Source organism: Ruditapes philippinarum, unplaced genomic scaffold (assembly GCF_026571515.1).
Source record: "Ruditapes philippinarum isolate M1 unplaced genomic scaffold, ASM2657151v2 ctg2899_1_1_1_1, whole genome shotgun sequence".
Lineage (NCBI taxonomy): Eukaryota > Metazoa > Mollusca > Bivalvia > Venerida > Veneridae > Ruditapes > Ruditapes philippinarum.
The window spans coordinates 82432-95142 of NW_026853201.1; the positions used below are offsets into that span (position 1 = coordinate 82432).

At 31.9% G+C, this 12711-nt stretch overlaps 2 protein-coding genes across 2 annotated transcripts in view; both read left to right on the plus strand.

The window, feature by feature from the left end:
- The first annotated feature begins 1397 nt into the window (after positions 1-1397).
- LOC132736077 (beta-1,3-galactosyltransferase 1-like) lies at positions 1398-3379 on the plus strand. The gene has a single exon (XM_060723143.1). It carries the CDS (start codon positions 1765-1767, stop codon positions 2908-2910), a length of 1146 nt encoding a protein of 381 aa, XP_060579126.1. The 5' UTR covers positions 1398-1764; the 3' UTR covers positions 2911-3379.
- A 6380-nt stretch (positions 3380-9759) lies between these two features.
- The window catches only part of LOC132736075 (insulin-degrading enzyme-like), a gene marked incomplete at its 3' end in the record, with an annotated part of 30067 nt that continues 27115 nt past the window's right edge, over positions 9760-12711 (plus strand). Inside the window, exons 1-3 of the mRNA XM_060723141.1 lie at positions 9760-9926; positions 11832-12010; positions 12354-12430. Of these exons, the coding sequence (XP_060579124.1) occupies positions 9847-9926; positions 11832-12010; positions 12354-12430 (336 nt within the window). The remainder of the gene's footprint in view (positions 9927-11831; positions 12011-12353; positions 12431-12711) is intronic.

Consider the following 12711-nt stretch of genomic DNA (forward strand, 5'->3'; position numbering starts at 1 on the left):
TATTTGTAAGCCTATTTAGTGACTTATTACACCACCAAAAGATAGAGTTGTTACAAAAGTTTGAATTTTCATGTGTTTTGATAATGTCTAGACGTATATTAAATCAATAATCAATTGACAAAAATAAATATTCAATTGAGGAAGTTTTAAACAGTTATATTGTTTGGAGCTAAGAATGGTACTTGTGACGTATTCAATTCAAACTTGACCTGACGTTTGATATTTCCATGTGTTTTCCAATTGTAAAGAGTAATGTTGTAGGTATCACAACACCCAAAAAACGATTAAACAACTGATACAAATGTGCGTTAAGACGGTGACAGGTAAACCATCATATATGTTATTCGCTTTGTGTCATATGTTCCCTTAGCTATATTTATTTATTTATATTTCGATATTCTCCTCCAAATTACAAGCTTTTATATTCTCATAGAGAAGTAAACAACCTGGTAATTAAAACAAAAAGCTTTGCTCCAAGCGTTTCCGATGCTAAAATACCTGTTACGAACGCGTGCCCTACGTTGCCTAAAGGGTAGCTGTCCAGCCCATTCAACTATCCATGGTATCAGTTTTGATGTCAAAGTGTATGCAGTACCAGACAATTAATCAGGATAAAATGAATGCGGAACACTACTTTCGGGAACTTTCCATTTTCCGGTTATAGCGGTATGTACAACCGTACAGTATCATCAGGTGCATTTGGATACTTCTCTAGATATTGCAACAGTAATGTCACGTTGACAATTATATATATCTTCATCAACTTTCAACACATATTTAGAACCATTTCAATAATCTGATATCAATTTAAAGCCATGCAAAATTTTCAGTGACACATTAAAATACGATTCCTTAGAATCGTATTGAATAGCATCTTTATATATTACGTATATATATGTTTCACGTATAGCCATGCGTTATTTCGGAATTGACAATGATGAAACTAGAATTAAAAGGTATGTATGAACAACCGGTCGGTATATGCTAGCAAAAATAAAAGTGTGTTGTTAATAGGATGCATTCAGTTCTGTCCATCGTCATTTTCTCTCTAAATGTAACGGGAACGATCTAGACGGTGGCAGAATTGATGCACTCGACACAGCTTCCTTGCTTTCGTGTGAATAATTTACTAATACTAAGGGAAATATTTTCATCTTTTGCAAACTTATTCAATCTAATGAAATAAAATATATTGAAACGGAACTTTCAGAGTACCAATAAATATGAATGTCTATTCTATGACTTAACTACAAGAAGCTACTGTCATAGCCGTAGTGCAGCCAAAAAAATACAAGTTTATACCAAAACTAGGTGCCCAAAAACAGATATTCACTGATGAAAAGCAATTATAGGAAAAAAAACAAAATATTATATTGTGCGTTTTAATAAACTTATTGATTCAAAGATAAACATATGCTGCGCTGATAAAGACAGGTTTTATATTCAACGAGATAAAGTGTCAATAAACATTAGTTCATATCAGCAATTATACTGGTGATATTTAAACATATATTCATATACATGTATATTCAAACATGTATGAAAATATGTTTTGGATATTATGAAGGATGCATTCTAGATTTGTAATTTCAGTGACAAGGTTAGGACTGTCGTAAAATTATAGTGTTTCGTTAAAATAATGGGTTGATACATACCCATCAGAGCAGATATATTTAGCATGTGCTACATAAGACTGATACTAATGCAGTTAGATGCATACTTCAGAGATTAATCTAACGAATTCTTAATAAGGATAACGCCATCATGAAATTCTATTCAAGAGTTTTATCAATTGTCGGTGGGACCATCTTATTGTACTATAGCATAAGTATAGCAACTATATACTCACAGCAAAAATATTCAACATATTACTCAAATGATGATAGTTACACAACTTCGCTCCCTGGGACAAGTCATGGTAAAATGCATGCCAACACAATTTCAAATGAAGGGCACATCAGACCGCCAGGGAAAACAACCAGAAGTAGTAAAATGTTGACTGCTGATGAAGAAGAAAGTGTACAAAAGTACGCGAAAGAGATATATAAAACTACAAAAGATATCACACCAATAGATAGTAAACCTATTATCTTAAATGAACATTTGTGTCAGAATGACAATCCTTATTTAATTATCATGATTCCGTCTCAACCTTCACATGCCAAACACCGACAGGCAATCAGAGAAACATACGCTCAGTTATCACGTGATAATATCAATAAGGTAAATGGTGTAGAAATACCATACATAGTGAGGACCGTGTTTCTGCTCGGAAGGGGTAAAAATGATTTTGTGGATGCAAGTGTTTTACGAGAAAACAGCAAATATAATGATATAGTTCAGTTTGATTTCACAGACTCTTATCATAACTTAACTTTGAAAATGTTGCATGGTTTTAAATGGGTAGGTCAATATTGCAAGCATGCAACGTATGTCCTTAAGTCGGACGAAGATGTTTTTGTTAACGTTGCTTTATTGATTCAACAGTTAAAAAGACATACATTAACTCCAAAGGGAGTTGTCTTCGGATACATATACAGTAACAGTAGAGTATGGCGACATGGTAAATGGGCGATTGATAAGTCTGTTTATGAAAAAGATAGGTTGCCAAGATATGCATCGGGAACTGCTTACGTGTTGTCAGTAAACATTCTTCCTCAAGTTGTAAAAGAAGCAAATGAAAGAGCGTATGTTCAAGTGGAAGATGCCTACATTACAGGTATAATAGCTTCAGAAAAATTAGGCGCCAGTCTTGTAATGTTGGTTGGAGGTTCACATTTAATTGAAAAATCTATGGAACCCTGCAACTTTGTGGAGAAAAAGAGAGTAACTAAAACTAATCTAAACGTAAGCCAACTATATAGTTTCTGGAATGCATTAATATATTTTGAGACAGAATGTCACAAGTAAAAACCTTGTTGTAAAAGATTGTAGGGCTTACGTATGGGATAAGCAATACGAAGTGTGATTAAAATGTACTTACTGTTTTTGGAGTGTTTTGCATGCTTTGCTACATAAACAATTGGTATACAAACAAGTTTCGATCGATAAATAATTACGTTTCTAACAAATAAACAAATCATATCTAACATACAGAACAATTTTGGATGTCATTTTTTTTTATCTTGTATTTGGAACGGTCTTCCTCATTATATCAAATTTGATGCATCTGCAAATAATTTTAAAACCTTAAACTTGAGATGTTATCACACACCGGTGTAAGCTCTATTAGTGTCAATTCCATGCTTTGTTTAAAATATCATGTACGAGTATGTTACGTTTGTGTATTCTAAATTTATATTGTTCCTTATTGAGGGCTTCAAGAAAGATATGTTGTTCAAATGAGTTCTCTCGTTAAATAAAGTCTTTATTATTATTACTATTATTATTGTGTTATTCTGCATGTTGTGATATTGTACAGTTATATGTTATATATCCTTTGTTTTTGACATATTAATTTAATTATTGTCTTGCGTCATATTGCTCTTCAGATTGAACGAAATCAGTGTATAAAATCATGTGAAAAAAGCGTTGTTATGTATAAATTTAAGTCACAAAAATAACCCCAAACTATTTTAGATAGTTATAAAATATTGCCATTAGAGGGGGAGGATATAGGAAGATGTCAAGAGAACTTAAGATAATATATTTTGGAAGAACGCTTTTCTTTTTGAATACCATCAGTCTTCATTTCCGGTGCTAGCAGGCGTCATTAAACTTGTCAGTGTGTTTTGTATAAACATCAGATAGAATAAAATGCAGTGAAAGTGTATAGGAAAGTTGATTTATTTACTCATAACTTCAGTCTCTAAAATATATGATAATGATGTGTTAGTCAACTGATTTTAATTCGATTTAATTAGACGTTTTAACACAAATCAAGTTATCTTGTTCATAAAGAGAAAGAAAAACACGTTTATTTCGCCGAACATTTTCTCGGGATGCTTAAGATTTGTTCACGCAAAAGGTACATGTACCTTTTCGTCTTTTGAAAAAGCATTTGTCTTTTAGATAAAATTTCTCCAAGACAAAAAATCAAGCGTTTTCAGAAATGTGATAATTGCTAATATTTTATATTAAGAAAATAATTGATATGTATAAATTATATACCTTCAACTGGTGAGCCAGGTTAAAGACATGTTAAATGAATTGCCAGGAAATGGTGATTATTTTGATAAGTACTAATTACTCAAAGAAATTATCATTACATAAGACGTAAAGTGATATAATTCCTTTATACAGCAGCTTGTTTTGAGTATTGGCCAAGTTCAGTTCTTGGGCCAAAGGGTCGCTATTACCAAGGATTCGGGGTGAATCTAAGCTACGAAATGTCATTTAATATAATAATATTATCTTTATCCATAATTATAAAAATAATATCGAGCATTGCATGAAATTTGCATGAAGTCTAACGTGAACACTGCTTTAAATAATTTTAAAGTTATTTACCATTAGAAAAAGGGTCTGACCCCCCAAGCGTCTGTGATTTATACGGTTATGATCCGTGAAATCTGATCCTTCTGTTTCAAGAATATTCTTCGCATGTTTTTTGACAAGATACTGAAGTAACGATGATATCCTATGTCTGTCCAAAATATCTGTAGCTTTTCACTGATTAAAATTGTAAAATAATCCTTTGTTGCATGCTTAAATCGTCTGCATGTTCCATTTTGACACATAATTATTCACATTACAATAACTTCCGTTGAAAACGGATGTTTACTTTTTGATTATTCAACAAAAATATATTTTATACGCGAAAAGCACTCCAGGGCGCAAACAACTAAATTTAATGGTTGTCATAGTTACTCCTGAGAAGATGGTCATGTCATATCGCGGTGAACGTCGAAAATAAGAATGAATCGAGAAAAAATGGCGGCCATTTTATTTCATTTTATTTAGAAAATAGACCACGTTACCAGATTTTATTCTGTTAAAAAATACTGTTACCTATGTAATAGTACAAAATGCTTAGTCACGTGGTACACTTGCATTAACAGTAAAAATAACTCCCAGAGGCCTATGGGAAATTAGCATTACGAAAAAAGTGAGGAGTAATAATATAATATATATTTGCTCTATTTTCTTCTTAAAAATAACTTATCTCCTCGAATTAGTCAAAGAAGTGTTTAAATAATTAACAATAAAGTTCTAATCATTTTTGTGGGCTTCATTTTATAGTGGTAAATAATTTAGTAAATTCGAATTGGAGTCTTATCGGATTTGAAATTCAATTGTATTGGCGGACAAAAACGACGGGTTGACAAAGTTGTATATTCCAAACAAATAGAAAAAGGTAGGCAAACGTTATTATATTGTTTTTAATGCTTATTTACCGCATGTTTGCATAATTGATCATTGATTACAAGTTTGACTGATAAAACTTAAAGTCGCATGATTTCGCGAGATAAATATTTTCGTTTCCACGTTAGAGCACTTTATTGTTTGCTTTAGAACAATTTGTGTTATCGGATCATTTTTCCCACGCTATATCGCCACTGCCAAATTATTTTTTGCATAATAAATGGTATGAAATATACTAGCAATTGAAATCAATAAAACGTTAAATGCAGTACGTTAGACTCTATTTACCAAATCCTGGCATATAAAATTTCCTCTTATTTCTTATCAACATGAATTTCTCTGATATGAGGGGCTAGTCATTTACAAATGTATTAGAAAACTGTAGGGTCTCAAGCACAGTTTGAATTTGATGTCTGCGTAGTTGTTTAACTACATGTTGTTAAATTGAAGTACTTTACCCATGAGCATACAGTACCATGTGTTTCTTATATTATGATAATGATTCATGGCATTTGATACATGTGAATGATACTATTTTTGTGAGATATATCTGAAACATCATTGTTTTTGACTACTTATCTTTTCATTAATGTAATCAGACAACATATTATCAGTCAGTAAACACGTTATCAAGGTTATGGATAAATGAAAATAATAGTTTGCTAATTAGCCTGCTTATCAAATATATTGAAACAAGTTATATATACTCATATCATAAAACGTTTGTACCCTCAGCCAGTCTGTCCTTTATACTCTTAGCAGATCGGATCATGCAGGGCAGAGATGATATCTATAAAAATGACCGTAATGAATTTCTTTGATGTTGTATGAGCATTTGTATAAATCATAATGAATATAAAAAAATAATATTTTCATGTTAAATTTTGCGCAGGTAGAATTGATTCGGTATTTTACATGCCCTTATGAGTTATAACGAAGATAAATGATCTAAGTTTTACTTTTATTTTTATTTCTTTAAACACCTCTGTATGATTGAACAACAAATTGCACAAAAGGTCTGGTGAATATTATCACGATCTTTGATTCTATCAGTCAAAAAATTGCACATGCATTGCTAATTTAGAAATAAAAAATGTTTTGTAATTTTCTTTCTCTTTTTTCTCTCAAAATTGAAGTAAATATAATTGGATTTTACCTTTTATATTAGATAAACATTCCTGCATCAAATGGTTAAATTTTAAACCGAGTATGACCAACTTTATAGTAACGCACAACATGAAGTCTATTCCACTTAAGATATGTGTTATATCGTTATATACAGTAGACACAAAATTGTCATATAATTAAAACAAAATCATTTCAACAAATCGAGTACGAATAGTACTATAAACTTTCTGAAAATGCTATTGTTAGCAAGGTCAATGTTTAATTGCAAAAATCGTAATTTCTGACTTAATTTTCAGGAAACAATCTTAATTTCATACTTAGGGGCATCCGTGGCCGAGTGGTTAAGGTCGTTGCCTTCAAACCACTTGCCCCTTACCGCTGTGAGTTCGAATCCCAACAGGGACTTTGGATTCTTTCATGTGAGGAAGCTATCCAGCTAGCTTACGGAACGTCGGTGGTTCTACTCAGGTGCCCGTTCGTGCCTGAAATAATGCACGGAGGGGCACCTGAGGTCTTCCTCCACCAGTAAATCTGGAACGTCGCGATATGACCTATACTGTGTCGATGTGACGTTAAACCCAAACAAAACAAAAAAAAATAATTTCATACTTAATGAAAAAAATTAATTGAACATTTTATCATGTTGTTTTCGTAAACGTGCTTTGATAATCATAGTATTGTTTCGTCTTTCAGTAAATATCAGAGATTGTGAAAATTATGATAATTCAACAACTGTCGAAAGTTCAGAGGAGGAAGATGAAATTATTAAGAGGAAAAAAAGAAGAAAAAACACCCAAGATTTTGTGACAGGTATATTTCAAAATATTACATTGATCACGAAGCAATTTTTATCAAAATCAATGGATATATAGGTACATGAAACTACATGGTTTAAACTTAAGTTAAAAAAGCCTCTTTTTGTTAAAGTAGTTGGAGAGTTTTGCCAGAATTTCATTTTATTGTAATATGTAAAAGTGATTTATTTCTTCCAATTGTAAGTGATTATTTTATTTATTTCAAATTTCAGATAGTGTGATGAGATCTCAGGTTGGAGAAGGTAAAGGTTCAGATTGTGATACGCTTAAAATTTAAAGTATGCCCCAGATCGCCATGGTGGAGGCGGACGAAAGAAAAATGCTAATTAAGATACATGAACATTGCTATTTACTGTATATAATATAGTAATATCAAAATGCTCACAATAGTGTTCTTTTTAACTTTCAGATAAAAGTACAAAGAAAAATACGCAATCAGTGAGTTGGATAGATGATTGGAAAATCCCAACCTCAGGGTGATCGGTTCATTCGGAAATACGCCTTGGTGATATAAGAAAAACATGCATGAATGTTAGCCATAAAAAATGATAGTGTGAGACTCTATGAGGGACAGTTCTTAAAGCCCTTTGGGGCTAAATTGTCTTAATGTTCGTCTTCTGCCTCGCTTCGTCGGGCCATTGTAGGTGATTTCCTTGTTGCTCTGTCTTCCTTTAGGACATTGAGTACTTTTGTTATGGTCATTGGGTTTACTTTTATATGTTTCTTCTACATGATCATTTTGGTGTTTTACTTATTTAACCTTTTGTAACCATAAAAACTGTTAGAATTTCACTTGGCGGGAATTAATTTTAATTACACTGTCTCGTTTATAGGAACATGGTGGGGCTAAGAGTGAGGTCTGGTGCACCATTAACCGGTTTAAACTCCCCAGCAGTCATTATTATGCTGCTGACCGTTCCAAGGTGGCGGATTATGGTCAGATAATGGTCAGAAAAGGTTGGATTATGGTCAGAAAAGGTTGGATTATGGTCAGATAATAGTAAGAAAAGGTTGGATTATTGTCAGAAAAGGTTGGATTATGTCCCAATAATGGTCAGAAAAGGTTGGATTATGATCAGATAAGGTTGGATAAAGGTAATTTTATGACGTTTGTATAGACGTCGGATTCTGACGTCTAAAATCCTTTCAAATCCAACCTTCTGTCAATGTTTACCCAACGTCAGGGTCTAACGTCAGTGCAACGTTGGTACAACGTATTTTGTTTGCTGGGACCAACAATTTAGTATCGCGCGATTATTTTTTAAGTGCGCATTTTGTCAATATTAGAGAATATTTGTTTTCACAATTTTTTCTCAACTTTAAACATCCGATATATTTTAGTAATATTATTACGCAGTTAAAATTAATGCTTCACCAGTCGGGCAGAATTTTGACAAATATGATCTGAAGCTAGATTTGTCTAGCATAGAACATGCATTAAGTCTTTTTGTAAGATGAGATGGTGTTAATATGACGACTTATGGTTTCAACTCGTAATCATTGTACAAATTCCGAGAAAACAAGATGCCGCCCAAGATGTCGGAAGTTCATGAAAAAAATAGGTAAAGTGATTTAAACCAAGGATTGAAACATAATTATTTTAGTCCTGTAAAAAGTTCAGTATGAAATCATGTCTCCACCAATTCATCTTACAAAAACCCGAATGCATTGTCTATGTTATTCAAATGAAAGTCAGATTATGTTTCCTCCGGATTTTACGCATATAAAAACATGTTGATATAAAAAAAATCGTTATCTAGTGTCGAAATAACTTTCTACAGTGATATATATCGTTTTTATACTTTACATGACTTTAATTTAATTTTAAATAAAGAAGTGTTGTTTATATAGTAATTAATAAATATTTTCCTGTCATTTTAAAGAATGACATTGTGTAAATTTGAATTTGAGTTGGGGAAATCCATTAAAGTGTTACTATATATGCATAGTAATAAAGTCAGCATCTATTTTTTATGATTTAACTGGATATATAGTATTAATTAAATGACAAGTTGGTGCTGATTAAACGGGTTAAAATGTATCAAAGAATTTGAAGACAAAAATGGAACAATTTCATTGGACAAAATATTATTTCAAACTTAAATTTGTAAATGTAGAATTTCTCTATTAAGTAAAAAATCATTCATAGAAATATTAAAAATTAATTAAGAGCCCAGAACACTGAAGAGCCTTCAGAAACGTTTCAAATGAAGCGTAATGACTTATTTCTTTCTAAAATTTATTTATTTATTTATTTATTTATTCATTCGTTCGTTCATTGCCGATGGCTCGAGGCCTGTGAGACAATTCGGTAGTACAACTAGTCATATAGTCATTTATTTTAGGCTTCCTATTTTTATAATTACTTAGGCTTATTATTGTGACTCAATAACTTCGTGCGTAACGGGTGAAAATTTCATTTGCTAAATATTGTCAATTGATACCACAGATAACTCATTCTTATTTTTGGTATTTATTTGACTTTTGTTTAATATACGGTGAAACCAGACTACTCTCCATTATGCAAGCGCATGAATGAGGAAATCAAACGTTCATTGATGTAGAGCAAATTACAGCTTTTAATAATTTAGGAAATCCGATGGTTTTATTTAGATTTGGTAGATTGAATCATATCTTATCAGGCATAAAAAATATACAGATCAATCCATTTAGCAAACGGTAACACCTTCTTGCAAAATAATTGTGAAATTTTCTCGTTTGTACATAACAACTGATAACAGCTTGTCAAAGAAAGTTTTGACTTGTCATCACTAGCCCTGGGACATCGTATGTCCCAGACTAGCCGTACAAAAAATATTTAAAAAATCAGAACGGCTGTTTTATTTTTACACCTACAATATACAAATATCTTAAATCAAAATTGTAACTTTGTGTCTGAGATCATAAGGATGGCAGCCATTGTTTTTCTCACTTTATTGGGAAGCTCGGCCTTAGCCTCTTGATTTTGGGAAAAATTATCGCAAAAAATGCTAATTTGGGAAGTAAAAAAGCAGGTTTAAGTTCAGATTATTGGGAAAACTGCATGATTTTAAAGAAAAAATTCAATTGGAAAGAGGCTTTTTATCGGAGTCAGTTATATAAGCAGAAAAATCACTGGCATCCTCTGGCCTGCCAAATTGGAACTATTATTTGTGGGAAATTGTGGCAGTGCCTAGCCGTGGACTTCCGTATCACTCTGATAACTCCCATACAGAGAAAATCCTTTCACTTGATAAACATGGTTTTACTGTTCAATTTTTAAAATATAACCAAAGACAGATAAAATATTGCAAAAAAATATGTGATTTTATGTCGTAGTTATCTTTCTAATAACCAGTATGCAGAATATCTTTTATCCTGCTACTGTCGAATTATGGTGGTTTCGTTGAACTACTGGTTCGACGAACTTAATTTTTGAAGAGGTGCGAAAGTGGTTTCGTCGATCTTATGTTATATAGTAATTAAAGGCAAAGCCTTGTCGGATAAATTTATCTATCTATCTCCAGTCATTACGTGATATGATGACGTCAAATGTTTAGCTACATATAGATGCTATTTTATCGGGGACAAGTAAGAAGAAAACCATTCAATTATTCTAAAATACATTATAATTAAAAGCAGGATAAATCAAATACATGATTGATGTCGGATGGAGAAGGTTTATCTGGTTCGCTGAGAAAGTGAATCTTGGCTCGCTTAAGCTTGCCAAGATACATTTTCTTGCTCACCTGATAAACCTTCTCCATCCCGACATCAACCATGTATTCTCTATGTCCGCCATATTTGGTATTAAGTTTAACTTTAATCAGAGTTGTTGTCAATCTCCAACCACTGCTCATATATTACATTTAGTGGAATGCCATTGTTATGCAAGCTGGTGTGCAATAGATGGGTTGTTGTTTGATCTTTATTGAAACGTTTTATGACAATGGATTTAAAAAAAAAAGAATTTATTTTAATGTTTATCATAGGTACTTTAGTACTTATTGAAAATGATATTTTTTCAGATTTTCAATATCATACTTCCACTTGAAGTAAAATTAGGGCGCCTTCTTGCAACAGTCAGAATTTTATAGATGCTTTTGTTAAATGTTTTGTCAAAAGTATTTTGTGATCTATATATATAACCAATCCAGGATTTTTTAAAATGGCTGCACAGTGCACCCACTCATCTAAGGATTTTACTCAAACTTGTTAGATTGCACATTGATATATTTTTTCAATGAGTTTTCAATGAAGTTAAACACATCATACATGTAAATGTAATCTAAAAGCACTACAGTCCTGATAGAATTTTTGACCCTAATTACATTGAAAAGATTGACCCTAATTACATTGAAAAGATTGACAAAATGGTTAAGATGTAAGTATTGGTATACAAGGTTATGAAATGCCACTATGCACAAGAAACACTCCCCAACCTCCTCAGTCTTGTCAGAATAAAAGGTCTCCTAGAAGGCAGTTTAAGAATTATGACATGATAGGTAATTTACATGTATATGAATTATGTTAATTAAAATAAACTTAAATGACAAAAATCTGTTATTTGTTTGATAAAAATAACAACTTTTAATTATACTGTAGGGTTTCATCAGCAATGAGTGCTGCACATATCAAAAGAACGCTTGATGACAAGACAATTGTCAAATCTGCTGGAGATGATCGATTATACCGGGCACTGGAACTTAACAATGGAATGAGGATACTTCTCATTAGTGATAAACAAACAGACAAGTCATCAGCTGCTATGGATGTTTATGCTGGTATGTGGTGTTTTTTTACAGCCCATGAAAAAGAAAACATTTCAGATAAAAATTAATAGAATAAACATGTACAAGAATATGTTTCAAGCTCTGTTTAGGTATACATTGTATAATGTCAATAAATTGCATACGTGAATTTTATGAATTTTTATTATCAACAATACTGACTGTCTATGGCATGTTACACAAACATGTATTTAATGTGACATCATTTACATTAAACATATATACACACATAGCATTAAAGTGCTCTTAATATTTGTTAGACAATTTGTCATTTTAATCATAAAGCTAGTCAACATTTATACATCAGACAAAAATCTTGAGTTTTTTATTTATTTAGGACATATGAAAGATCCGAAAGACATACCAGGCCTTGCACATTTCTGTGAGCATATGCTCTTTCTGGGAACAAAAAAGGTAAGACACTTCCCAGTAACAATTTGCTTCAGATTTTTTTCCTTTTTCTTGTGTATTTTATATAATTGAGCTTCTTTAAATAACTTCATGTAATGTCTTAAATCTTCAATTTTCCATGGCTATAATCCACAACAGAAAAGTATTTACATACATAATTATGTTATGTATTATCTACATAAATGCCATAGTTATCATGTATGTATACTTTTCTTGAAAATGAACGGGCCGTAAATGCGGTTAAAAAACAAAAAGGCAGGAATAAATAAAGATAAGAGCTATCT